Raw genomic sequence first — 27,814 nt, 5'->3', positions numbered from 1 at the left:
AAAGATGCAACGCACGCACGGCCAGCGAGCCACTATTTATGCACTCGTTAACCCGGCCCAACGAGATTATACCAAACGAGCTTTTATAAATAAATAAATAAACAATTAAAAAAAATGCATCAACGACATACGAATGCACAATTATTTACATCGGCATAGGAATGCACACAAAGTCAATATTAATAATTATACATTCATTATTATCATTAAAGGTCGGTATACACGTTCGATGAAACGCAATGTGCAATCAATTAGAGATGCCGTTGAGAGTTTCGTTGCAATTATGCACATCATAATTATTATGCTTGCATCCTGTCGCAACGTTTCATATGGAATTTTTGCATTAGTGTTCAATTTTCATAATTTGTATATTGGATTGGTTTTTTTTCAACATATGTCGTGTGAGATTTTATTCGATTTGAAACTATCTACATAGGTATAGGAAAAAACCAATCTCGATACAATAATACGTTTCCGCTTTGTTACTTCCGGTTTTTGTGATTACGATCTGCTAGAAAGGCGCGTAGTTACGACACACTTTCGATATTGGCTCATTATTTTCCGTTTCTCCAATTTGCTATGTGTTAAAAAATGTAAAAACGCAATAACAGTAAGTGAGTTTAAATTGTCGAAGGTAAAATTTTCGTACGAATGTACTTTCAATTTTTTTTACATACGTATATAACGATGTAAATCGATTATTATTAATGCGAAAAATCTGTACATAAATGAAACTGATGAAGATTGTTTTTGAAGATTTGAAGTTGATGAGCTGACAAAGCTTTTTTAACACGTTCAATTCCAATATCTAAATACTAAAACCGTATTTACGGCCATGATGCGGTTTTAATAAGAGACCATACAACTGTCGAATCCAAATTTACACCTAAAATTGTATGTATATCAAAGTCATGTCATCATTATATAGATGGAATCATCACGAATAAATTGTCTCGACTCAAATACGTACATACATACAAATTTTGGAAGTGACTATATGTATTAGTATTGCATCATATCTGTCTCATACCTACAGTATTTTTGCATAAAATAATCAAGCTACAAGCTAACAGCAACTCTGCGAATCTAATAATATACATGACATCAGTAGACAGTACTTTAGTTTGTTTTTACATTGTTCAAAAAAAATCAAAGAAATCTGATGAGAAACTCGCTAGGCTTATGAGATGATTCTCAAGAAGAAAGGATGGATTTTGCTTCCCATATCCTATTCCATGTAATTTCATGCAATGTTTCAGCTTTGTAAAATTTCGTGACGCATTCAGCCGCATAAAAACAATTAACTCTACTGCTCTTATTTCAAGTTCTACTTTCAGAAAGATTCACGAATTTGCAAAAGATCCGAGTTTCGATACTATTTAAAAAGCTACTTATGTATGTAGTTTAATAATAATAAGAAGTGAGGTTTAAGACATTTCTGATCTCTAATTCCATTATCTTATAATAAACCAATCTCCACGCAAGAAAATGCAAGCAATAATTCTCAGCCTCAACTGTTCACTATAAATAAGTTCAGCAGTTGGGTTTGCATCTAGAATACAAAATTGAAAGCAATCAAAAACTACATAATATATAATACATACACGAAGAAAACAAAAGCGTATATTACAACTCAATTACCAATCCGCTTATAAAATTCACAGCGCGTATTTTCTACTCGGTCGATTTACCACTTTTTAACGATATATTAATGCAAAATATGTAAAGAAAAACGTTACACGGTGTATTTTAACACTCGGGCGATTACGCATTGTATTCTGAGAAATAAATAATAAAAATAATAGAAATAATAGTACGGGGATAAAATTCAGAGTCGTTTCTATGCATAAATCGTCATACGATCTGCATACATACAAAGTGTGCAAAATATATTGAGATAAAACGAAATAAAATTCATTTAACGCAGTCTCAGCACTCGGCAATCTTGCAACGACGATAATTTATTTGCATTTAGCAAGTGAAAATAAATTATTGCAACGCAAATGCATGTGCGTTTATAATAACATACGCAGAGAAACGTATACAGAATTTGTTTATGGTTGCAACTGACTATGTTTTCTATTATTTTTTTTTAATCTCACGAGATTTAATAGAAATGAAGATTTGAAAGCAATTTTTATTCAAATATTCGGTCGTCAACAATCAACAGAATGTGAAATTGAAATGAAATATTTATAACACGCAAATAATATATTCATCGAAGTGATTTTTTTCTTTGTATGGATTTACAAAAAAAAGATGGCTGTCATTCTACTGACCCATAAATTTACACTTTAATGATTTAAGCAAAAATGTAAACGTCATAAGCGATAAATAACAGTCCGAACATCAGAAAATCTTTTGGCGGTCCGTCACTAACGAGTCAAGAAGGCTTCCCAGAAATTTACGTCTCGGCAATTCTAACAAATTATGAAGATGCTAATATGATTCTCCAAAAATATCTTGACTGAAAAAAAAACCAGACAGACAAAAAAATCTTTTGGTATAATTTATGACAATCAAAGCGAATGAAACAATGGATCAAGACACGCTTTTTATAGAACAGAGTTCATAATGATGCAAAAAATGCAATTCACCACCTAACGATGATTTGATTGATACTCAGAATGAAGATTCAAATAAATAATAATTCAAATAATAATTCTTTGATCATCGGACGTAAAGTGACAGCTTAGTGTCCTTGCATCTAATACAAATAATATAATGAATGCAATTTTTTTTAATAAAAAAAATGGAAGAAAACGGAGCTTAATGCGTTAAAAAGAAACGAAACGATAATCCCTTTAAGATTTTAATTTTTTTTTTCGATATCCTTTCAAACTATTCGACCGAGCGTAAACACGGTACGTATTATCATTTACATACAATCTAAACGGTTTGACGTCTATATCAATGATTAATTATGAATTAAAAATTCAAGAGCGAACCATATAATAATTATTTTAATGGAATAATAAAAAGTCATTAGTGAATACAAATACCTATTAATTCCGTATTATAATCAATTTGTAAAACATTATGTAGATTCATAGATATGATGTTTGTAGTTCGATACGCAATAAAAAACGTTGATGTCATTGAAATCTCGAAATGATAATTTAATATGAATTTGCACAAAAATATTCATAAATAATTGACACAATTCAATATTCTTCTTTACCATCGAATCATTTCCGAAGTGAAAACTTCCTTAGGTACAGTAGAGTAAAACGTTGCACTACCATTCCTCTGAGCCATTGAGCTGCATAGAAGTGGACTACCTCACAAACCGAAACTTTTTTTAACAGGCTTTTATATCTTTCACTTCGCTTTTTAATGGTTAAGGCAATACTTCTACATACATTCTTCCGACCGTTTTGAAACTTCGCCATTTTTTTTGACCTGGTAGGTAAGTAAAATTTGAGTAATAAAGTTTCATTTCTGTAGTGTGTAGTGAAAAATACAAGGTATTTTAATGGCTTGAATACTAGTATCGGTAGAGGAGATTTTTACCTAGACGGCAAACAAATAAATTGTAAAACTATTCAGAAACGAGTAGCAGTTTGCAATTATATTGATGACCAAACCGAGCAACATGGCAAAGTTTTAAAGCGATCGGATAAGAACTCAAACTTTGTCAGACGACCAAATCGTTTCTGAAGTAAGAAGAGGTTTGTAAAAAGAGGTAAAATTTATAAAAAATCTTCTTAATTTTTAATACCGTAATATGTATACTTTAACTTAGATATAAATTATAAAATATCATGTCAATATAAAGATTAGAATAATATAAAGTAAATAGAAAGAGAAAGTTGTGACTAAAAAAACATGCCAATGATAAAAACAGACGATGACATCCTTACTCAATACGACAGTTGACACACAGGAAAGAAAAAATAAGTCTAAATTTGACGATCTTATACATGCGAATATTTTACAAGCTTTTTATTCATCATTATCATCGTCTACTGCAAGTCACCATCCACTGCTGGATTAGGACCTCTCCAATACCCCACACATTTTCCTAATTTAATTCACCCGTCTACCCTGCGCTCTTCCTTTTACCCTATTGAATTATATCGGGTACCACTAAATGTAGCACTTCTTTTTGGACACCTTTCGTCCATTCTTCTAGCTATATGGCCCGTCCATTGCCATTTCAATCTCTGAACTCTATCCACTATATCCAACACCCTCGCCATACTCTCACCCACGTATTCCGCTTCCTGTATTTCTTCGTTATGCCAAGCATACAACGTTCTATACTTCTTTGAGTGCATTGGACTTTGTGTAGCATCTTGGCGTTCAATATATTATGCAAATGAGAACAACAAAAATATTCATCCTATGGAACAAATGTTTGTATTATTTCTCCTTAACAAAAAAACTCTAGACAGGCAGCGAGTCAACCACTGCAGAAGTACCCTTCACAAGACCACTAGTCGTCAACTAGCAAATACATACATAAGTACATACACTAACGAAGCTGCATTTGAACTATAACATAATACAAGTTTGTAGAAAATAACTGCATAGAAAAAAAAACATAATACAAGTTTACATTAGGATCAGTCGACAGTTTCAGGGCGATCGTGAACAACATTCGACGTAATCGGTCGTTGCATCTTTGCGCAAGTGTAATAGAATAATGCACACGCCACAGGTACATACATAGGTGCATTATATACCTGCATTATATATGATTCATCTGTGCATATTGCCCCCGGGGCCAGAAGACCGGCTGGTGTTAATGGCCAGCAACACCGGCGGTCCACGCCAACGTATGCACCAGTGCAGCTTCCACACAGGACACGGATTCGCAACAGCTTCTCAAATTCCGTTAAATAATTGCACGGGACTTCGATTGACCCGAGCGTTCGATCGAATTAAGAATCAAACCGAGTTCGATTAATCAAATGAACTGTCAAACTTGACGATCGGACCTACTTACATATGTACATATGTACGCATCTGTCATTGCGAACGGCTCCGACTGTACCTTCGGTTCAACGCTCCACTGATTGAATTGAACTTTATCTACAACTTCTATTCTAGGTAAAACGAACAATAGATTGTAAAACCTTATGTTATGCTATCCAAGACTTGCATGTAATATTTTACGCTAGAAATTGCAATATTATTAAATATGGTACTTGATTTTGAACAAGTATAGTATAACAATACTCTAGCTATTTCTAAATATCAATAGTTTGTGAGGCGACTTTCCAGCATCCCACTCTGGTTCAATGGCGAAAATGAGCGAATGTGTAACACGCTCAGTATAATAAATCCAATTCTCTCTACCGGTCGTAAAGAATTTTTCACTCCATTATCTAAAAATGTATATGTTACAGTCAAGTGTATTTTCAGTTGTAATATATTTCAACTGGCGTTTTAGGTCATTCAAATTCGAATACAATTCAACTGGTAAATTATATATCTACAAGCTCAAATATACGTACAACAATGTGCAATACACGTCAGTTGTAATATAACAATTGGGTTTTAACAGCCCTGATGTTTTTTACGAATGGTTTAGAATTCAATAATACGTTAATTTTAGCGTGATATTACGAATAAAGGTAATTAGTACCGTATTATGATAGCTCTCAGAATGTGTTCAAAACAAAAATGTGACTTTCCAACTCAATTTACTATTAGAATAACATTTTCACGAAAACCTAATCCCTCCATCTAACCTGGTACCAACATAGTTGAACCGTATTTTCAGTTGTAACATATTATATTTTGACCAGTTGAAATATAATTCGCCATATGAATCAACTTACATGGGTTAGACGGAATATATTCCAACTATTCAATATATATTACAACTGAAAATACACTTCAACTATAGCAGTAGTTGGTACTAATCAAAATATATAAAAAACTGGAAGATACACGTCAACTAAAACAGACATACTGAATGTTTGCTTTTGAAAGGATAATTAAATAAAAGTGAATTTAGCAGAATTTGCATAGGCAAAATTCTAGATTAGTACATAACAATTTCATGAATCCGCAGATGCATCAATGGGCAGATGTGTTGTCACGATTTACCTGCCGTAGAGTATAACATACACGTGTACATGGTTACGAGTAAACGGACAATTTCGCACATGGCAATCTCGCATACGAGTCGTTGCCACGAAAATCGCGAATGCGAAATATCATCATTATTTTGATAGCTCGCGTGTATAACTCTCAATGGGTGGAATTTTCGAGTATCCGAGATTTTAGTGACGTGTGCGAGATCGCCATGTGCGAAATAGTCACCGACATAAAACATTACTGAACAATAAACGAGACGTTTCATATACTAGAAATCCGACGACTGTTAAAATCGACCGACATATCACCGCGTCTACGAACTTATGTACAACCATTCACCATCAAAATCTTAGTTAGATCCTGTAGTACTTGTATTTAGTTTTATATACCAATAAAACCATACAATACAAGTTTGCTTGTAATGTTGGTCATCATATTATTTTATAGCAGATAATTCGCATAATTAAATTTACGATTAATTAAAATGGACAACAACGAGTTAATTGGAGTACAAATAAAATCTAACAAGCTACTAAGATACATATGTATTTACGAATGATAAGATGAGAAAAAACCGTTAAGCCATTTCACTGGATCTTCATTAAGATTGGACAAACTGAACTACAACAGCATCTGTCTAATCATGCGGCAAATTAAACAGGATAAAAAGTACGCAGTATATTTTAGGTGTACAAGTTAAACCTACGCACGACAAGTCGATAAGGATTGTAACGAAACGTGATTGGTTCGAATTTTTTTATTATTTTTTAACGACTTTAGGATACGCCAACTGACTACGCATATCTATGAAATTTGATCCTCACTTAAATTGTATTAGTTTGATGCGAGATGGACCGGTTTAGAAGTTCGTTGTTAATAATTTAGATATCCAAGGCTCGTTCGTAATTAAATAGTTTCGGTTCACCGTCGTGTGTCGATAGTTTTATAACATGTGGTATTCGTTGTTGAGTTAAAAATTTAAGATAACACCACTTATTAAAAAGGCCTCTATTACAGCATCAAAAGAGTGGAACGTTAAAATAATCTCAAACTACTTACTAAATCGTTCTCACATAGTCCATATAAATGTAATAGTAATATGAAAGTTTTAGAATCGCTGCAAAATCATAAGTGTCGCGTGTGGGCTTAGAACAAGTACCGGGTATCAGATTTACGTAGGATAATATTTTTATCACATCTTCGAATTGCAGTGAGTGTAATTTGCTAGGTGATAAATTTAAGCGAAATGTTCGTAGGTTTTATGTATATGCATATTTTTATAATGATTGATATAACGGCATAATTCGAAATGTCATCATCATTATAACGACCATAGCAGATATCGGACACGTCGCAATAAAAGACCATTTTTATTGCTACGTCACGATAAAAATTTCAGTGTCAGTTATGCCTCGCGTTCAGACATAGTAAAGTCACAATTTTATATCATAAATAAATGTAGTGTCACCGATAATATGTGTGTATATTCAATAGTAAGTTCCAAAAAACAACTTCCAAGTAAGATTTCAAGAAGAACAGGTCAAAAGGAAGTACAATTTGTGAATAGTTTGCTGCCACCAAATCGTCAATTATTGAAATGATCACTCTCAAACTTTTAATTAATATGCATAACATAAGGATAATTGGAAAAGAAAGTTTGGACCATTTGAGATTTTGATCATAATTTGAAACAACCGTCTGATCGCATTTATTACGATTTGGTTGGTCTGTTTTGCCAATTTTTCAATTAAAATTACCACATTTAATACTGAGAATAAACAAATTCCAGACAATCTAATCCAAAATACGCCATTTGCATCGACTTTTAATGTAATAATATGCAATTAAATGTGTGTTTATGTACTTAATTACCGGTAAACTTTAAAATTTGCCGGTATTTACCGATGGGAGAATTTTGGCGATTCACTAGTAAACCGGAATACCGGTATTCCTATCCCTAACCTAGATGGTTACTAAATCCAGATCGCCCGTCTGTTGGAGTTTGCCAATTGATCTAATTTAAATCTTAGTCAGCAGCATAGCTCGGTCGTTAAGCTTCTGCCTAGCACCGAGAGGCGCCGGGTTCGATCCCATGAGCTGACCTCGATTGAAAATAATTTTTCTTTATATATATATATATATATATATCTGTAGTGCTGCTGGTCAGGCTTGGATATTTGTGACTTCAGGTCGATCGTTTCCTATCAGAGTTTGCCAATTTTTCTGATTTCATTGTTGAAACGGTTTCCGATTAAATTGGCTAAAAACCTTCCGACCTACTATGTCACCACTATTCGAGTTTGATTAATGTACAATAAAATTTATGTACAATTCATAGATGTATCCTAAATTTCGAGTTTTCAGTGTCTCGTAATTCGGCGACTTGTGTAATAAAAATGCTGCATTGTTTGTAATTGGCCAGGAAGGCTCATTGGGGTTTACCAGTTAGGCCTTCCTGGAGCCGTTATATTTGAAAGTGGTGGCAGTCCAATTTTCAATTCCAAAAACACTATTTCTTTTTGACTTAATTCACAAATTGTTATCACTTGTTTTAATTCGAATTTCAGAAAATCAGAATAAACGTATTACAGGCCACCAAAAATCTTAAATATTGTTAAACACAAAACATTGTATTTAATGTTTTGCGAGATATTTCTCGAAATGACGAAAAGTGGACTTATACTACTTTCAGATACATATAACGGCACATATAAACTGTAACGTTATATGTATGTATATATTGTGCAACTTTCAGCGTGCATTAATGTTGACACTTGTGGCATCTATAGATATATATACATATGTATGTAAGTCGTACATATTATACAAATATTGGTCAATATTATATGTATACATATCCATTTCCGAACAATCTCGTTTATATTAGATAGCATGTCGAGTGAATTCAATTTTTATCACGAAAGTCGAGATAAAAATGAAAAATAAATTGTACAACGGCAATAAAACCCAAACATTGCCCAACGTCCAACGACAGAAATCCAAAATTATCATCGATTTAGATCAAAACCGGCGAATTTATGCATAATCTCCAGCATCCGAGTCAAAAATACGGAAACTTTCCATAAACAAGAAGAGCGAACGCAGTGAAATTTATTGCACCGTAGAACGTTATTTAGTGTGCGGCTCCTTTAGTGTCTCAAAATTGGTCCGCGTTTATTTATACGGTGCGTCATAAAAGCCTGACAAACTTTAGCAGTTTATAGTTTCTAGCCATTCGTCGATTTTTACGACTCAATCAAATCGAACCGAAAAGAAAACGTTTCTCGGCGTGTCAAAGATTCGGTTTGTTATGGGTTTAAAAAAAATCTTACACTCTAATGGCCGCGTTATTAATTTTATTCAGCATCGTTTTATTTTTATGGACTCTCTAAATCGAATATTAGTAATGTGAGTCAAAACGTAAATTGATCGAGGTGAACGTGCGGTGAGCTATAAAATAAATTGAATATCGAACACGGACGACCTTTTGGGTCAAATTGAACGAGAAGGATTTATAAAAGCGTAAATTGTAAAAGGCTTGTCTGCATATTATGTACATACACACATACATATACGTAGAAAAAAATAGCAACGCGCTGACGAGCTGTTCGAATTAGACCGAATTGATAAATACGATGTGAGCTTGAGCCTGTTTGGCAATATTATTGTGTAGTTTTGCGTAAAGGATCCGAGCCACGTGATAAATATTTGAAACTAAGAACTTCATTATATGATTTATTATTTATCGATTTTATACCAGGAAATCCTAACAGGTAAACCCCAATGTGCCTTCCTAACCAATTAAAAACATTGCACCATTTTTATTATATAAGTCGCTGAATTTAGAAATAGTGAACGTCACGAAATTAACTATTAATTAATTAATGAATTGATCCATAGAGACATATATGGATTTAGACTTGTACATAATTTTTTACATATTGTACATAAATCAAATTCAGATATACATAGGTGAGATAGTGGGTAGGATGGTTTTTACCAATTTTATGGAGGAACCGTTTCAACAACGAAATCAGATAAATTGACAAACTCTGATAGGAAACGATCGATTTGGAGTCACAAATATCCAAGTCTGACTAGCAGCATTAAAGATTAGCACGGGATCGAATCCGATAGCCTCTCGGTACTTAACATAAACGCAACCACCGAGCCATACTGCTGGAATATTTCGTTTAATAGATTAATCAAATATACATTTTGACAGTTGCCATTTGGATGTTAATAATATAATATATGTATGTACGATGCTTATTAATTAGCATGTCAATGCGTAAAGATAGCATATTAATTGATATATTAATACAACTCAATTCATCCAAAAAAACATACAAATATATCATCAGAAAATTTTGTAATATGGCAAGATCAGATTCGACAAGCACTCTCACTGTTTTCGTTCGTACTGCCGATTCGAAATACTCTCACTGATGATTGTATTATACTTCGAAAGAAAAGCCCCCGTAGCAATATTGGATCGGTATAACTTGTATTTGGACACGGATTAAGTGGAGAGTGTGGAAGCCATGTTTTGATTAGTAGAGGCCAAGAGATACGCCCACGTATGGTAATAATTGACCCATTTTAGAAGACAGATCCTAATAATGATCACCCAAGGTGACGACGGAAGAGGAAAGAGGAGTGGGCGAGCTGGTGAAAGACACTTTGAAGCACGACCTTTTAATTGGAAACTCGGCTTCTGAATGATGTGGTGTGACATAGCACGCCATCGTCTCAAAACGCTTTTGCAGATTAAAAATAAACCGCTATGTGTTGTACTTCCTGGCGAACCATATTTGTTACAATGAAACTCCGGAAGATTTCAGTTTCTGTAGGTAAATAAGCAATGTAGAGAAGAAGAAGATTAAGTGCCGTATTTGAAAAGTTTTACTGCTTGTACATTTCATTTGATAGAATTTAAAATGAAAGTTACAGATAAGAAGAACTTTTAGAAGACAAAAATGCAGATGCAAGATAAAAAGGATACCTGCAAAAATAAAGTGCTACTTCCTGTAGTTAGAAAAGTTCAACCATAGATTTTTAACTGAAATATATATAGTACCTACATATATAGTAATAAGATATGTATTTACGTATATCCAACAGTTTTGACGTAAGACTACATACATATATTAACATTATATGAATATACATACATATATATGTATACATCCGAGATTATCTCTGAAATAACAATAGAATATATACATTGTTGAAGGATAATTGGTTGGCCTGATGATCAGTGGTGTAGCTAGAAATTTTGGGCCCTCATGCAAAATTTATCCAAGTCCCCCTCCCCCCTCAACTTATTTTTTTTTTAATATTATACGAAATAATTCAAATTGTTTGTTGTTCCATATTTTCATAGAGCTATTAGTATAAGAATTCTACAAAAAAAAAAATTAAACTTAGCTCATCAATTTTATAAAATCATCTTTCTCGATTTAAGGTTTACAAAATTGTCATTATGGATATATTTCCAATTAAGTATTTTTTTTTTAATAATGGCGTTACGTGATTATCCAACCCAAATGGCTTTTTATGGTCTGCAACGATAAAACCACAAATAGTTTTTTGGATCTTTTTACATTTCTGGGTCGTAAAATAAAGGTGAAGCAAAATAATATTATATATGAGCCTTTATATGTATTTGAAAGAGGCAGAAGTCCACTTTTCTTCATTTTGAGGAATATTTCGTAAAACATTAAATGTGATGTTTTGCGTTTAAAAATATTTAAAAATACTGAAGGGCTGTAATACGTTTATTCTGCTTTACCGAGATGTAAGTGATAACAATTTGTGAAATAAGTCAAACAGAAATAGTGGTATTTTTCTTACTTTCGATATTTTGAGTTTACCAATGTACATATGTATGTATGTATGTATATAAATTTGAACCCTGTCAAGCTGAGCTCTCGTGCTTTGCATGACTTTACTATGAGGTAGCTACGCCACTGCTGATGACTTACATATGCAGTATGTTACATAAGTTATGTATGTACATTGAGTACGTAATATTGTCTCAAAGTTATGCAAAAAAAGTATAAATACCTGACACTATAGTAAATTCAACGAGAAAATGTATCATACAATAATGAATTGAACCTTTTTGTGTTTTTCGGAAAACTTAAAATTCTGAATGTCACTCCGATAATTTTTCAGGTATGATAAATTCGAGCGCAACCAGAGCATGTTCAAGGACGATAACTGATAAAATTTAAACTTCTACAGGACGTTACTTCACGGAAAGATAAAAGATAAAAACTGTGTCCCAACAGAACACAAAAAAAAGCTTAAAACGTACTAAAAAAGTGAAGCAACACAAATCCAATAAGTCCAAAACTAAAAATAACAACGACAAAGCACACAATGTTCTTTCGTTTAGAACTCCTACTCGAAACGATGGAGCAAACATACGCGACCGGTAGGAAAGTGTCACCAGAGTGTGGTCCAGCTCGAGCGGGTCATCTTCGGTCAAAAAGAAGACCCACGAGAAGAAGAAGAACATACAATTCCGTCAAACTTCTAATGTTTGCACCCGAAGTTAGTCGGCAAGTGTAATGCGCCATAAAGACAATACTTACCAGTGCACGCCGTGTTAATTGTGGAAGTTTGTACTTCTCAGTAGGTACATCATATGCACGCTGGAGATGTTTACAGATATGACTTCGTATATCATGCATGTTTGTCGTTGGAATAGACGAGTAAGTGCGAGATCGAGAATATGTACTGTGTCAGAATATAAATCGTGGGTTTTCCACTCTGCGTATTATAACGTTTGCTCTTTTTTTTTCCCTTCTTCTGATAACAAAGCGAGCAAATTAAGTGTCTATGTACATACATACACATAATAGGCAAGATTTAAACTTGGTATCTAAATTAGTGTTTGAATTCTGAATAACGCTTGAAGATTAGATTGCAGTATGTGCTTTCATCATACATATGCAAGTGTACGAAACGTGGGTAGTTCCAGAAAGTGTGTGTTTTAATTGAGCAGATCAACCTGTATAGTAAATATGTCACGTGTTATCTGTTATGTTGTTTATGTGTGTACTCAAGTACTATGTATGTGCTCGGATAGAATAATCGAAATGTGTAACTTGGTTTTAAGAGGGCTGGTATCGAATTGAGTGATACAGTACGGATCTTTAAAATTGCATCATATTTTAAAATAAATTTATGCTGTTGTCCAACTTTATAATTATATTTAGATTATTCAAGAGTCGTAAATTTTAATATAATAAGATAAAAACTCCTAAAAATAGATAGTATTTTTTGAGAATGCGCTTTTATTGAACTGGTTGACATTTTATCACTAACTCGATTTATGTAAAATAAAATTTTATCACTTTTTTCATGAATAGAACTATTCGGAGTATGCATACGTGTGAATATAACAAGTATGCTAAAAAACTACATTTTTAAAATTTTTATAAATATCATATATCACACCAAAATTTGAAATTGTATATTAAATCAATTCGATAAACTTAAAACGCGTAAAATACGTTGAATTTAAATAATTTAAAAAAATAAAAACGGATATTCCCTCCACTTATGCGGTTAATTGTTTCAATGGAATGCGTGTAAATAAAATTCCTCTTTGTAAGATAGGGAATTACAGATCATCATCAACAATTGACCGTGAAAAATTAAACCCGCATTTGAAATATATTTTAAATTTAAAAAAATATATATTAAAATCAGACTCGATTGGAAAGTATTAATTACTACGACTTGGGGGGCCTTCTGTTAACAAATGATTGAAAATAATGAGCTCGATTAATTAAATTTGAAAGTGGAGGAAGTCCAATTTTCAGTTCCAAAAACACTGTCTATGTCCAGAATCTCGGAAAAGCAAAATAAATTTTAAAACCACCAGTATTTTTAAATTTTGTGAAACGCAAAACATTATATTTTATATTTTGCGTATTAGATCGGATTAAACATTTGTAACGCATTACCTACTCATAAAATACTCAGTTTAAACTTTTCTAATATTCTTAAATTTAAATCTCTTAAGAATTTGGTCAAACTGAGAAGTTTATGTATAAAATGAATAGCCAGCTTAAGACATTTAAAATCTAGTTCATATCAATGATGTAACCGTGTAAATGAAATCTACAATCTGATTTTACAAATATGTAAATATAGCAAGGAATTCGAATGAATTCAAAATAAATACATATAAAATATGAAACAAACAATCGTGCAAAAGTAAGACTAAATAAAAAAGTAAAACTTTTATAACTAAATAATAATTAAAGATTTGTAAAAGTGGTCGATACTGCACATTAATCATTATGTACAAATTCGACCCATTTTCAAACATAAAAACAGACAATAAGCTCGAATCTCAACACAAAAAACAATCGATTTACAAATTTTACAATGAAAATCCATCTCGAGGGCACATGGGCCCTTTTGGAAGCGACGCATCTTATTCGCCTACCTCCAGGCAAGTTAGACGGCGTGTTATCGACTCCAAAAGTGAAACGTTTCACAACCGAAACGTGCGAGTGTGTATTTTCGGGTATCATCTAAATTCCAGGTATGTAAGTGTATATCTTATTAACAGTCAAACATGCACGATGTTAACACAATAGTCGAGTCGGACACGTGTATAAACAACGTGCGCATACTAAGCGTGTCATGGGACTTGCATTAGGTCTTCACACACAAAGCCCTAAACTCCACTAATCGGAATCGTATTGGATATTCGGTCGGACTGGGGTTGCCAACCATTTCTTTTTAGAAACTCACAAGAGTAAAAATCACACAACAAAACTCCTCTTCATTATTTTAAGAACATATGTATATGTATGAATGTGCATATGATCAGTACTGTTATCCAATTACTATAACAACAGGTTTTAAACAAAAAATACTAAATACGCACTGTAGTTAACGATTATTTTCAATAACTATGCGGCCGATGCTACATAATACATAGATATTATTGAATTATACTATATGATTAAATGCGGTCTCCGTGATTTGACAGAATGTTAAATTACAGAAAACGCAAATATCAGAATGCAAAGATCGAAAGATCTTAAATCGAAAGATCAAAAAAAAAATGGTGCATGGTAAACGGTACATACTCACGTACATACTTACTTAATTTGCGCGAGCAGGATACAACAGGAACAAGAGGAACATGCTTTTCCTCCCGTGTTAATGTGCGCGCGCAGAATACGGGAGGAAAAGCATGTTCCTGTTGTTCCTGTTGTATCCTGCTCGCGCAAATTAAGTGAGTATGTACCGTTTACCATGCACCATTTTTTTTTTTTTGATCTTTCAATTTTCGATCTTTGCCTTCCGATATTTGCGTTTTCTGTAATTTAACATTCTGTCAAGTCACGTAGACCCGATTAAATGATGCTATGTATATTATTAAATGGGATAATGTTTTTGGCACGGCTGTGAAATAAATTACACGACAAATGTCAAAACGACATTTGTCATGTCAAATCAACATCTCTAAAATAGCTCGCACGACAGAATCGGCGTTCGCCCGGCAAATCAAACGTCAAACGGGTTGCCAGTAACAAAAATAAAATTTGACGTTTCAGTGAAATCATAACCAGTTACATATTCACTGGGTAATCGTAATATCTTAGCAGCCAACACTTATTTATTTAAGGATTAGGTTAGGTTAGGTTAAGTTAGGGTTGGCCCTATTCATTTAAGATTAGGTTGTTAAGGTCGGTATTTATTTTTGTTACTTACTGGCAACCCATTTGACGTTTGATTTGCCTGGCGAAAACCGAATCTGCCGAGCGAGTTATTTAAGAGAGGGGCATTCTTTTTATTTTCCGGGCCGATAAATGGTACCCAAAAAATAATAAACAATTCGCACGTACATAATATGTACATATGTATACGCGTCTTAACGCGCGAATTTCCCAAGAGTCGCGAACGCTATGCAAGTTGTCTATCGAAGATGAATAAATAATACGCATGGGAAAAAATTCGAGAAAGTGGTTTCTTACGATCGATACATACATATGTACATGCAAACATAAAAATTACTCTTTATCGCGTATCATACGCCACACTCTTCTTCTTATCGCAGCTTTAATCGTCGTGTACACGACGAGAAGGTGTAATATTTGAAATGTACTGTCGCATGTATGCATTTGACGATTAAAAAACGTTGATTTATCGCCGACTGTCAGATATGTACATATATATCGGTCAATAGTATTGCACAAAACTGTATTTATGTATATACATATATGTATGTAAATATAATATATTTATGCGATCTTATTTAAATTGCTGTTTTTTTCTCTCTCTCTCGTTTCATCGTTAATGTAAATTAATTCCGGTTATGCTAATCGAAATCCTGATTATAAATATATTATGTATATAAAAAAACCGAATGCTTAAAAGCTTGAGAAATTCGAACGATTAAAAAAATCTACTGTGTTTTTTCCCTTTTAGGATGAGAAAGTGTGTTTCAATATATTACGTACATATGCATAATATGTACGTAATGTATAAAAAAATGTTAATATTCCGGACAAACGTAGTACATACATAATATAATATTATCAAGGAACAATGAGAGGAGAATAAATTTTATAATTTAATTTTGATCTATGATAAATCATTCAAACAGATGTACATAAATGTTTACTAAGAGTAACTGTTATTCTTGTTGAGAAACTTCCCAAATTTTAAAGTTGAGATTTAACATAATTTTACACTTGCCTAGACAGAATCTAAAAATCAAATGTAAAAAAAGTCAACAGTACTTACCATATATACCAGAAAAGAGTAGCAGATTAAATAATAATTATATTTATATTTTGGGGTGGGGGGGGGGTTACATTTTTTTTAAATTTGAGTTTGTAAATCGGTTAAGTTTTAGCCGAATAGGACAAGACAGAAATGTAAAATCAAAAACCAATGAATTATGTGCATGTAACCAAACTTTTCCAACTCAGACATACATATATAAATCGACCTCGAATTTTGGACAAAGCTAGAAATTTCATTTTAGCCATATTCCTCAAGAAGTTCAAAATTTCTGACACAATTCAATTAATATGTATATTCGAGCAAAATTCATTACAGCTAATATTTCCTTGAACTAAAAATAATTATCACATTTAGGTATGCTCAATCACAAATTTTAATGCTGGAACAGACCCCGCCATGTACTTATAAATTTACCGTAAATTCATCATACATAACTTACCTATCTAAGACCAAAGAAAACCAATTTTGAAAATGTTTTTATACAAATAAATAAAATCGCAATCTATGATGACTAAAAAAAAAACAGCTACATACTATAATATAAATTAGATATCAAATCGACACGGTGTAAAAACGTATTAAAAAAATTAGATCAATTTAAGTATTCGACGTTTACGCATTTAATAAATATAGTAACGGCAATAAAGCGACCATCACGTCCAACACGTCCCCGTCAAATGTGACGGCTACTTAAACCAGTTAGGCACACAGTTAAAACGGCCAATTATTAATTACCAAACAATATTAGCATAACGCGAACTACATACATTTGTTATACGTTTTTATTTTAGAAATTTGACCGCGATATGTTTGTTGCACATAACAAATTACACGTATTTAACCGCATTGCTTTATATTTATGAATAATAATAATAATAATGAACGCGTAATATTGTATTATAAGTGAGAGATTAATAATCACCAAACGCGTCGTTAGAGTCGACGTATCTTACGTTCGTTGCATAATTAATTAGTTACGCTTTATGGAAATTACTGCGAGCCGCTCGCGGTTCAGGAGTTACATTTTTTTTGGGTAATTTTCTGTTGCATTTACATTTATTCTTGTAAACTGAATATTTAATGATTTTTAAGATATTTTAGTTCCCCTCTATACTCTTGATTTAAGGCCTCTATAAATTTTACATATTTATATCATGCGTACCTACAGTACCGGTCATCTATTAATGAAAATGTATTACATTTTATAAAATTCGAAAGGATATTCATTTTGAAGCAATTTTATGCACTGTATCAGTAGAACATTTATTGAGAGTCAAGTCTATGTAGTTTCTATGTAGGCGCAGATTGGTCCACTAAGAAGCTGAAAATTTTCTGATGAGCCGCAATCGATCAAAATCTCTACTCCTTATTATTGATCTTTTAAATGTATATCCACTATTAAATTTTCATTTCTTCAAATGAGCTACAACGAATACAATTTTTTTAAAGAGAATTTATATAAAATTTGACAGTACGAGACAACAACTAAAACAATAAACTGTATACAATTAAATTAAATTTTGCTTCTATAAACTACAAAAAAATCATTAAATTTAATACAAGTCAAACTACGCCAAACTACGGCTCGCGAGCAAAATGCGGCTCTTCAGGATGTACCTGTGGGCGTGGCTCTTATATTGCCAAATTTACAATTCACAATTTTTATAATAACTTTCGCAAAATTCACAATTTTTATTTTTGTACAAAATTAGTATATAATGACCAGATATCGGTGTCTAAGTTGTCTAAAATTCACTATTGTCAATTACTATTGTCCTACGAAGCCAGAAAGAAAAAAAAAGATTGACAATAATGAAAAATTTTTTGTTCATAAAAGCAACTTCGACGCCGATCTCTGATAATGACGTTACCGCGAGGCGCATACATACATATGTAAAATAGAAACTACCCCTTAAACTCCAAATTTGTAGGTCTTGCCACTGAAATTGAAAATTTGGAGAGAGAGAAACTTAATTTCACAAAACAAGTGGAGTTGTTTTGAATGATTTTCAATACTTGGAATAGCCGAATACATCTTTATATACTATAGCCGATCATGCATTATATACATATACTATTTAATATTATTTTAGTTAGAGACATTTGAAATAAATAAAAAAAAATTACCTACTGTACATGTTTTTTTTAATTCTCATGTAAAAAACTCGTGTATAGCTACATGTAATTAAAAAATAAACGAAAACATCGAACAATTGAAGTGTGATGCGATTTCAAAGCACGGTACTGTATATATGATGTGTCCGTTCCATCAGCCAAAACTACGTCAACTGTTTATAAAACATTACAAGATCTAAATCTACATAGACATCAAAGATGACCGCAACTGTGCAGTTTTCCTTGGCGCTAGTGAAGTTATTAATAAAGAGCGGACCAACTTTGCGTCGTTCATTGTTTATTGTTCATGGTTCGTCGTGCTTTGTTCATCTTTATGATGAATTTTTTTGTATGCTCTCTAGCTTTGTAGTTTGCCTTGTTTCCTGGAAAATAAACCCAAAACGCCCTGTTTCCTGGAAAAAGCACACTTCCGGTCCTGCCTCTAGTTATGAATGCATCGACGTCGGATCATAAATATAGGTGAGACGCGATCCTCACATTACCAGTTGAAAATTCGAGCATCGCAGAGGACAAAAGAGTGTTTTCCGTGTGACGGTTGTTTGTCGTCGGCAAACGAGCCTCGGAGTTTGGCAGACGGCTCGACGCCAAACCGACAAAAGCGTCTCGACTCGCCCGAAAGTAAAGCCCATCTAATTTATTATCGCTGAAAGAGGGGTATTATTACGCTCCTCCACAATGGATATCGCCTCGTGCCAAACCTGAAAGAGTTAACGTTCCGAAAATGGAGTTATAAATCTTGTTTACGTACTGTGTCTATGTACGCAATGGGGATTTTTTGCCCTCGACCCCCCTCCACCCATTAACTTCATATATATTATATTATATTATATTAACCCACAGTAATGGCTGTTTGTAAATAAATTTTCATTTGCATACTACGTAAGAAATTGTTACACAAACATTTCATCGCATGACCATTTCACCGTGGTGGCTTTGTATCGCGGTGACAACTCACTAACAGATTTCATGCATATATTTTTTATCCACAATCTTTAATTTTTATGTTTACTGTACTTTTGAAATTTATACTGAACCAGTTATTCAAATAATTAGAAAAATGATATAAGAGTAACGACATATTCATGCATATGTCGTTATTTTTTTTTTTAATAAAATTAATTAAAAACTTTCAGGCTTTCTTTTATCAACAAAACAATATATTATATATTTTGTTCGAATTTTTTTATTTACACTATTATATTATTTTATATGTAATTACATACATAAATAAATATGTATAAAGATAAATCAAATACTAAAATTGCCTGTCTACATACATACATATATAATATGTATGTACATATAGAATTGCCGATTTTATCATATTTAATTAACTCGAATAAATAAACTGTTTTGCGTAATGGAGCAAACCGTCACGAATTTTTTTAACAATTGCTATTTTATGATTTTTTGTACATACATATCTAGGCAATTTTTACTTCATATTACGCAAAAACATCATGAATTTGGGTATGTTGAAACACTTTTCAGGGTTAGATCCATTTTTTATTTAAACATTTTAATTTTCTTGTTAAAAATTTTGTTTTGTATCTGTAAGATTTACATATTCATTAAATCAATATAGAATGTATCTGTTTTTATCGCACAGCCTTACTTACGTGTGTGCGAGCAGGATACAAGTGACGTCATACCGAGTCTCCTTGTCTCCGCGCACACGTAAGTAAATCTGTGCGATAAAAACAGGGATATTTCTACAGCACGCCACTGATATGTATTTATATGTAGTACATACATATGTAATATAAATACATAATACATAATAGTAAATACATAATATATGTACGTACGTACATATATATTATGTATTTACATACATATGTATGTTATCTATCCATCTATCCCAGGGGTCGGCAACCTGCGGCTCGCGAGCCGCATGCGGCTCTTTGGATGTGAAGCTGCGGCTCTTTAGTTCCATACGCAAATATTATTTATTTTCGAAAGACACGGCACAAGTTGCCCTTTTTTGTCAGGTATATGTCATCCCAAGGTTCAAAAGAAGAACTTCTAGGATTGTTACCGCTCTCCGGACAAACTAGAGGGGAAGATATAGCGAATGCCGTGCAAAAATGCCTTGAAGACAATAAGATCGATTTAAATAAAATCGTTTCAATAGCAACTGATGGAGCCAGAAGTATGACAGGAAAAAATAAAGGGGCAACAACGATTCTTCAGAGCAAAATAAACCACGAAATTCTTACGTTTCACTGCATAATACACCAAGAAGCGCTTTGTGCCCAAACATTTCCGGCCGAAATAGTTGAGGTCATGAATTTGGTAATCAAGATTGTTAACAGAATCTTGTCAAAAGCACTCTACCATCGTCAATTTAAAGAATTCTTAAATGAAATGGAGACTCAGTATTCCGACCTCCTTCTTCACAATAAAGTGCGATGGCTTTCCAAAGGTAAGGTGTTGAAACGTTTTGCTTTGTGCTTGAATGAAATAAATACATTCCTAAATGAAAAAGGCATTAATCACCCTGAATTAGAGAACGACAAATGGTTGCAAAAATTTTACTTTATGGTGGATATCACAGTGAAATTAAATGAGCTGAATCTAAAACTGCAAGAAAAGGGAAATGTTTTGGTAGAAGAATTGGTTTGTTTTGAAGAAAAATTAATTATTTTTGCAGAAGATATTCAGAGCGGTAAATTACTTCATTTTCAATTTCTAAAGCAATATCGCGATAAAACCAGTGCAACTGTTGACACAAATTACTTCAGCACAGTTATAAAAAAAATTAAAGATTAATTTTCTGACAGATTTCAGCAATTCAAAACCAACAAAACCACTCTACATAGCATTCATAGTAAATCCTCTCAACACAAATAGTAACGAAATCCACATTGAGCCATTTGGAATTGATACTGGATCTCTAAAAATGCAATTGATCGATTTAAAAAGTAAAACTTTGTGGAGTGAAAAATTTACAGAGTTGAAAAGCAAGTTGGAAGAGTTGGAGGTCCAGAAATGTATATACGTAACGCAAAAAAAGTGGACAGCTTTAAAAGAAATGCCGCGAGTTGAGGCACTTATATTCGACGCATGGAATAGTCTTCCAGATTGCTACAGTGAGGTGAAGAAGTTGGCATTTGGAGTACTGACTATCGTCGGATCGACATATTCGTGCGAGCAAGCGTTCTCTTGCATGAATATAATTAAAAGTAAAATAAGAAGCCAACTAACAAATGAAAATTTAGAGTCGTGTTTGAAACTTAAAACAACAAGTTATGAGCCAAATGTATCCAAACTTTCTAAAAACATGCAAAGCCAACGCTCCCATTGAATTTGTTTGCTCAATTGTTTGTTATTGAAGTACAAGTTAGTGTTGTAAGTAAATGTTTAATTGTTTCAATTTTTTACTTAAATAATAAGTAATTATTTAATAATGCCATATATGTATATATATTATCTAATTTGTTGTGAAAACACTACTTACATATGTACGTATGTATGAATAAATAGATATTTTTTCTTATGAATAAATAGATTAGTTTTTTTTATCAAAAAACTTTATTTATGCGAGTACTATTTATTGTTGGCAAGAAAAAATTTTGTGGCTCTTTAAAAACTTTGAAATTTTGTAAATTGTAATTTTTGGCTCTTCCGACTCAAAAGGTTGCCGACCCCTGATCTATCCGATTCTACGATTCACCTGATTGTTTCGGAAAGCTCAGCTATATGTAATATAAGCAAAAAATGTAATAACCAAAAATATGTAATATAAGCAAAATACAAATACACACATCACACTTCCACTCCCAATGCTGTCCAAGAATAATTACATAAAAAAACATACTAGGCTCAAATTTAACATCATACCATTTCAATTATACAATAGCAAAAAATCCAATGACTACGTACAAATATAATAACACTATGCAAATCATCACAATAACGAAACGTGCATTAGTCCGCGTTACAAAGTAACAGTATTATATTACGCAATACTGTCAAATTTAACCGTATTGTACAACGCACATGTCATACAATATATTCAAACAAAATTATACCTACATTCTTATATATGTACATATGTATATATATATGTATATATGGAACACTTTGAACGTCATGCGAAGAAATTTCCTTAAGTAAAGAACACAGGTGTGACGTGAAGTCTCTGGGGAAAACGTTACATCTCACAGTTAAACTCGGCCAAAAGTTTCTTTTCGAAAATTGAATAAAATCTTAACATGAATTATGAAAAAAAAAAATCGAAATATCATTCAAAATACATCGATGATAAAAATACTTCGTTTCACTAACTTAGATACACACAAATATGTACGTAGATAGTGTCAGTCAAAAGTGATCGAGGTAAATAATTTTAATCGATTTAAACATTTTTCCCAGAAACTGCACAATCTTATCGAAAACATACATGTATTATTTACTTCAATAAATAAGAAAAAAAATGCGACCAAACAAGTGCCGGGAAGTGATACAAACCATTACGAAATATACACGATGTGTGATATTTCGTAATGACAAAAAAAAAGAATGTAGGGAAAATTATTTTTGGTTTGACCCTTTCCTTGACAGGTTGCTTCGAACAATCGGGTTTTACCGTTTGCTTATAATATTTTATGTGTCATTAAAACGTCCTACGGTTATCTTCGGATAACCGGACATATCAACTTTTTAATCATTTCGCGCATTGACTCATTCGAACGGAGGCAAATCTATTATATCTGGGCAAAGTTTGATAGTAAAAACAACCAAGTATGTGATGCTCGTCACATACTCGATGCACTTTCAACTGTTTTTATCAGTCGAATGCATATTGATTCATGAGGAAAATTTTAAGAAAATCACTCCGGGAAAGATAGATGTACGAAGTATATAAGAGCGGATGTGAGTCATCGAATGATTGCGGAATCATTATGCGAAATGTCAACGCTACATATTTAATAATCAAACATTTTGCATAGAGGCGTAACGTTCGCCTCTGTAGTAAGGATCCCAATCGAATATTCGAATATTCGAAATATTCATTTGAGTTTCGTTATTCGAATATTTCATCAACTATTCGAATATTATTCGAGTATATATTTTGCAAAAAAGTTACTTTTTAAAAGTTTTCATAAACAAGCTATATTTCGCGATCTTACAGTACATGTAAATTTATATCTAATTTATAATGCCACGTATTGGGATTGGTGAATATAAAAGGCAAAGTAAGCGCAGAAAACAGAAATTAATTGAATTCAATATATGTATGTAGATGTAAATAATGATGTTATTGCATTAACCAATGATGTTTGTGTAGAAGTTTGGAAAGCATTTAAATCAACTCATTATATTTTGTAAATTTATTTTTAATTGCAATTTTCTCAAGTTTACAAACTATCTTTTATTTTATGTGTGTATTTTAGATTTATGTTTTATTAATTTGAATATATTACATATATAAAGATGCTTAGTACGTGTGTAATTACCTTTTTTTAATTTTAGAATATATTCGAATAGCTCTTGATTTACTATTCGATATTCGAATAGTTGCAGTCGACGAATATTTGGGATCCCTACTCTGTAGCTTTGCAAGTGTTAGAAAAATATTGGTACAAGGATGAGATTGTGATTTTATTCCGCATTCGTTTTGCAATTTTTTTTATTCCAACAATCAGATGGCTTTGAACTCTACATACTATCAACAGTACAAACATCTATCAGTAGGTATACTTATCATAAAGAAAAACTAGCAGTTACAGGCCTTCAAAGATACATTTTCACTTTGGCAAATAGGATGATTCCGGAATAAACGGACACTTAAGCAAATGTACGCTTTCATTCCCCAAACTCCATACAAAATGACACTTTACCACGGAATCACCCTATTTTTAGTGTCCAACGTAATGAGGTCTCGTGGGAAAGCCACTTCAGTGGCTTTCCTATTCCCAGCCTTTTCTTATAACCAAAGGACAAAGAAAGAAATCTCAAACGCGAATATTTAAATCACACACATACACCTATCTTCAACGCCTTCACTAAAACAACCGGAAGGACAAACGCAAACAAAAACCAGATAGCATTGTCTAAAAATCAATCTTACATCAAAAAATTAAAAAAGCACACACACAATACGCGCGTAACTAACGCCATATCAATCGGACACGAATCGATCGCGACAACACAATAGAAGTTGGCGGCATCGAAGCACTTGACCTATCACGAGGCATCTGCACGGTTAACTTCCAATATACATACATACATATCTACACACATACATGTATATATATACCCAATATACTGAGTAAGTATGACCGTGATTTACGCTTGGCGAAGTTCACCTCCGGGATTCGAAACGTGGACCGCCCCTCTCGGTAAACTGGGAGATCTCACGGAGACCACCCGACTTTGCCGTATTTAATTATACTTCGCAAAGTAGCACGAGAGGAGAGTTAAGTGACTCTGTGACACTCTCTGTATGTGTGAGGCCACTTCTTCGAATTTGACCTGAAATGTCAAGATTTGAGTGTGTGCGCGACAAGCCGAGCAAAAGAAGTGGAAGTGGACCCAGAGAGGAATAAAAAATGAAGATAAATCGTAAAAAAAGTTAAGTAAACGATGCAAATACCAAAGCAGATTGAAGTGAACCTGCGTAAGTTAAATACACTTTGTAAACATCCTGTCAGTTGCGTACATTGAACTACAGTGAATATTTTGAAAACGTCAATTCGATGAAACTGCGCGCAATCTACTCGCTCGTGCAGACTGAAAACGGAAGTTCATCTGCATCCTCAACTTGCGTAGTTCACTGCTTGCCCTTAGTAAGGTTAAGAATTTGAGTAAATACATATGTACTTAAAAAAGAGTAAAAGCAGTTGTATTTACTCCCACCCTTACTCTACGCACTTATATTGACTAGGTATTGCAATTGACTGTCAAATTTCATTTACCGGTAAACGATAAATATTTTTCCCACTACGGTATACGGAAATGAAAAAAAATCGTGGATTAGATAATGTGGTTACTTTACCTTAAACATTTTAGGCTAAATTAAATTATAAATAGTTAAAAATAAATATTAGGTTAATAATGTCATATATAATAAATACATTTATTTATTTATTTATTTTAAACAGACCATTGTGGCATAACAGGAATTCCTAAAGCGCCACAATGGTCAAAAAATATAACACAAAAAAGAAAAAAAACAAAATAACAATTAAACATAAACATAAATACATCTACATACATAAAAAATAGCATTTATAATAACAGATAAAGTAAAAATATCAAATAAAATATAGCATAAGGAATGCCTTGCACCTACAGCCAGTTTCAATAAATATGTAAGAAACAACTACAAATACAAAACATCCCTGTAAGGCCCAAATGGAAGAGAGTTAATCAAAATTTCACTCATAAATCACAATCAATCATGAAAACAATGATGAGCGCAGACTACCAGATAAATGGGTTAGAGTAATTTCCGACAATTTACGCTCACTAAGGTGGAAAATATCACATTCAGTCTCGGCAGCAACGATTTCATTAAGAAGTCGGATAGCTCTTGGAATAGGAGCCATTCGAAAAAGGACTGTGCGGGCAGGAGGTACAGCCAGCAAATGATGATGTCTACCACGCACATAGTGAATAGGGACATAAAGCCCCAACTGCTCCAGCAACAACGGGCATGACGTATTACCACGTAAGAGCAGGAGAACGAAACGAATTAATGAGAAGTTTCTCCGAAGTTCAAGGGAATTATACCCAAGCATGCCCAAAAGGAAAGGAGTGGGGTAGAGATATGGGTAATACCCATATTCTTTCCTATATAGGAAACGAAGAAATGCTTTTTGCACTTTCTCAATCATCAGAGAGTAATTTGCTTCATGCGGATTCCACACAATCGCATTATACTCTAGCTTACTTCTCACAAGCGAATTGAAAAGCAAGCGAGAAGACAAAGGATTGGAGAATAATCTTGCATATCTCAAAACAAATCCAAGTCGACGAAAGGAAACGTCAGCGACTTTTTTGATATGGTTGTGAAAGGTGAGCTGAGGATCAAAAGTGATACCCAAATCGACAATATTACAATACATAAAAATTATTACAAGCCCAGTCGTAATAATTAATGTGTTAACGGTTAACCAATCATATTTATTTAAGTTTGGATGATATATAATTGAAACAACCGTCTGATCGCATTAATTACGATTTGGTATTTCTGTGATTCTAATCAAAGCTAGCCGCTCTTACGAATGCAGCTTTTTGGACATTTAATACTGATAATAAACATATTCCAAACTACCTAATCCACAATACGCCGTTTTCATCGATTTTAATGCAATATTACTGGTAATTGGCCAAACTATGCTGACTTACCGGTATACCGGTATTGCTAACAGCGAAAACACACTGAGTGGTACGTGGTAGGTGTTTTTTTTAGATAATTTTACACACACGATAAAAACGCAGCACCCTTATCCCATATACATAGTACACAGTCCCAAAAATCACCCCCTGGAGTGTTCTCGGTGATATTTGATCCGTGTATTTATCCTTACTTGATAGTGATCGATAACGGTGAATTCCATATTTGAAGAAATATAGGAGAAACTCGTCGGTTGCATATGGATATGTATGTATACACGCGCGACCTCCCAAACGGGTCTACGTGACTGTACAGAATGTTAAATTACAGAAAACGCAAATATCGGAAGGCAAAGATCGAAAATCGAAAGATCTTAAGTCGAAAGATCAAAAAAAAATGGTGCATGGTAAACGGTACATACTCACTTAATTTGCGCGAGCAGGATACAACAGGAACAAGAGGAACATGCTTTTCCTCCCGTATTCTGCGCGC

The 27,814-nt window shown here is 33.1% G+C and overlaps 2 protein-coding genes and 1 long non-coding RNA gene across 3 annotated transcripts in view; 2 read left to right on the top strand and 1 right to left on the bottom strand.

Moving 5' to 3' along the window:
• The window catches only part of LOC143916668 (uncharacterized), a 265,871-nt gene that overhangs the window by 174,364 nt on the left and 63,693 nt on the right, over positions 1-27,814 (top strand). The window lies entirely within an intron of this gene.
• Positions 1-27,814, bottom strand: part of LOC143916654 (semaphorin 5c-like) — a 188,783-nt gene that overhangs the window by 119,994 nt on the left and 40,975 nt on the right. The window lies entirely within an intron of this gene.
• LOC143917336 (general transcription factor II-I repeat domain-containing protein 2A-like) lies at positions 20,971-22,282 on the top strand. The gene is made up of 2 exons (XM_077438817.1): positions 20,971-21,643; positions 21,759-22,282. Exons 1-2 carry the CDS (start codon positions 20,971-20,973, stop codon positions 22,280-22,282), a joined length of 1,197 nt encoding a protein of 398 aa, XP_077294943.1.

This window comes from Arctopsyche grandis, chromosome 9, assembly GCF_051622035.1.
Source record: "Arctopsyche grandis isolate Sample6627 chromosome 9, ASM5162203v2, whole genome shotgun sequence".
In the NCBI taxonomy this organism is placed as follows: Eukaryota; Metazoa; Arthropoda; class Insecta; order Trichoptera; family Hydropsychidae; genus Arctopsyche; species Arctopsyche grandis.
Note: the sequence above shows the minus strand (reverse complement) of the source record. Positions and strands in the feature narration are given on the sequence as shown.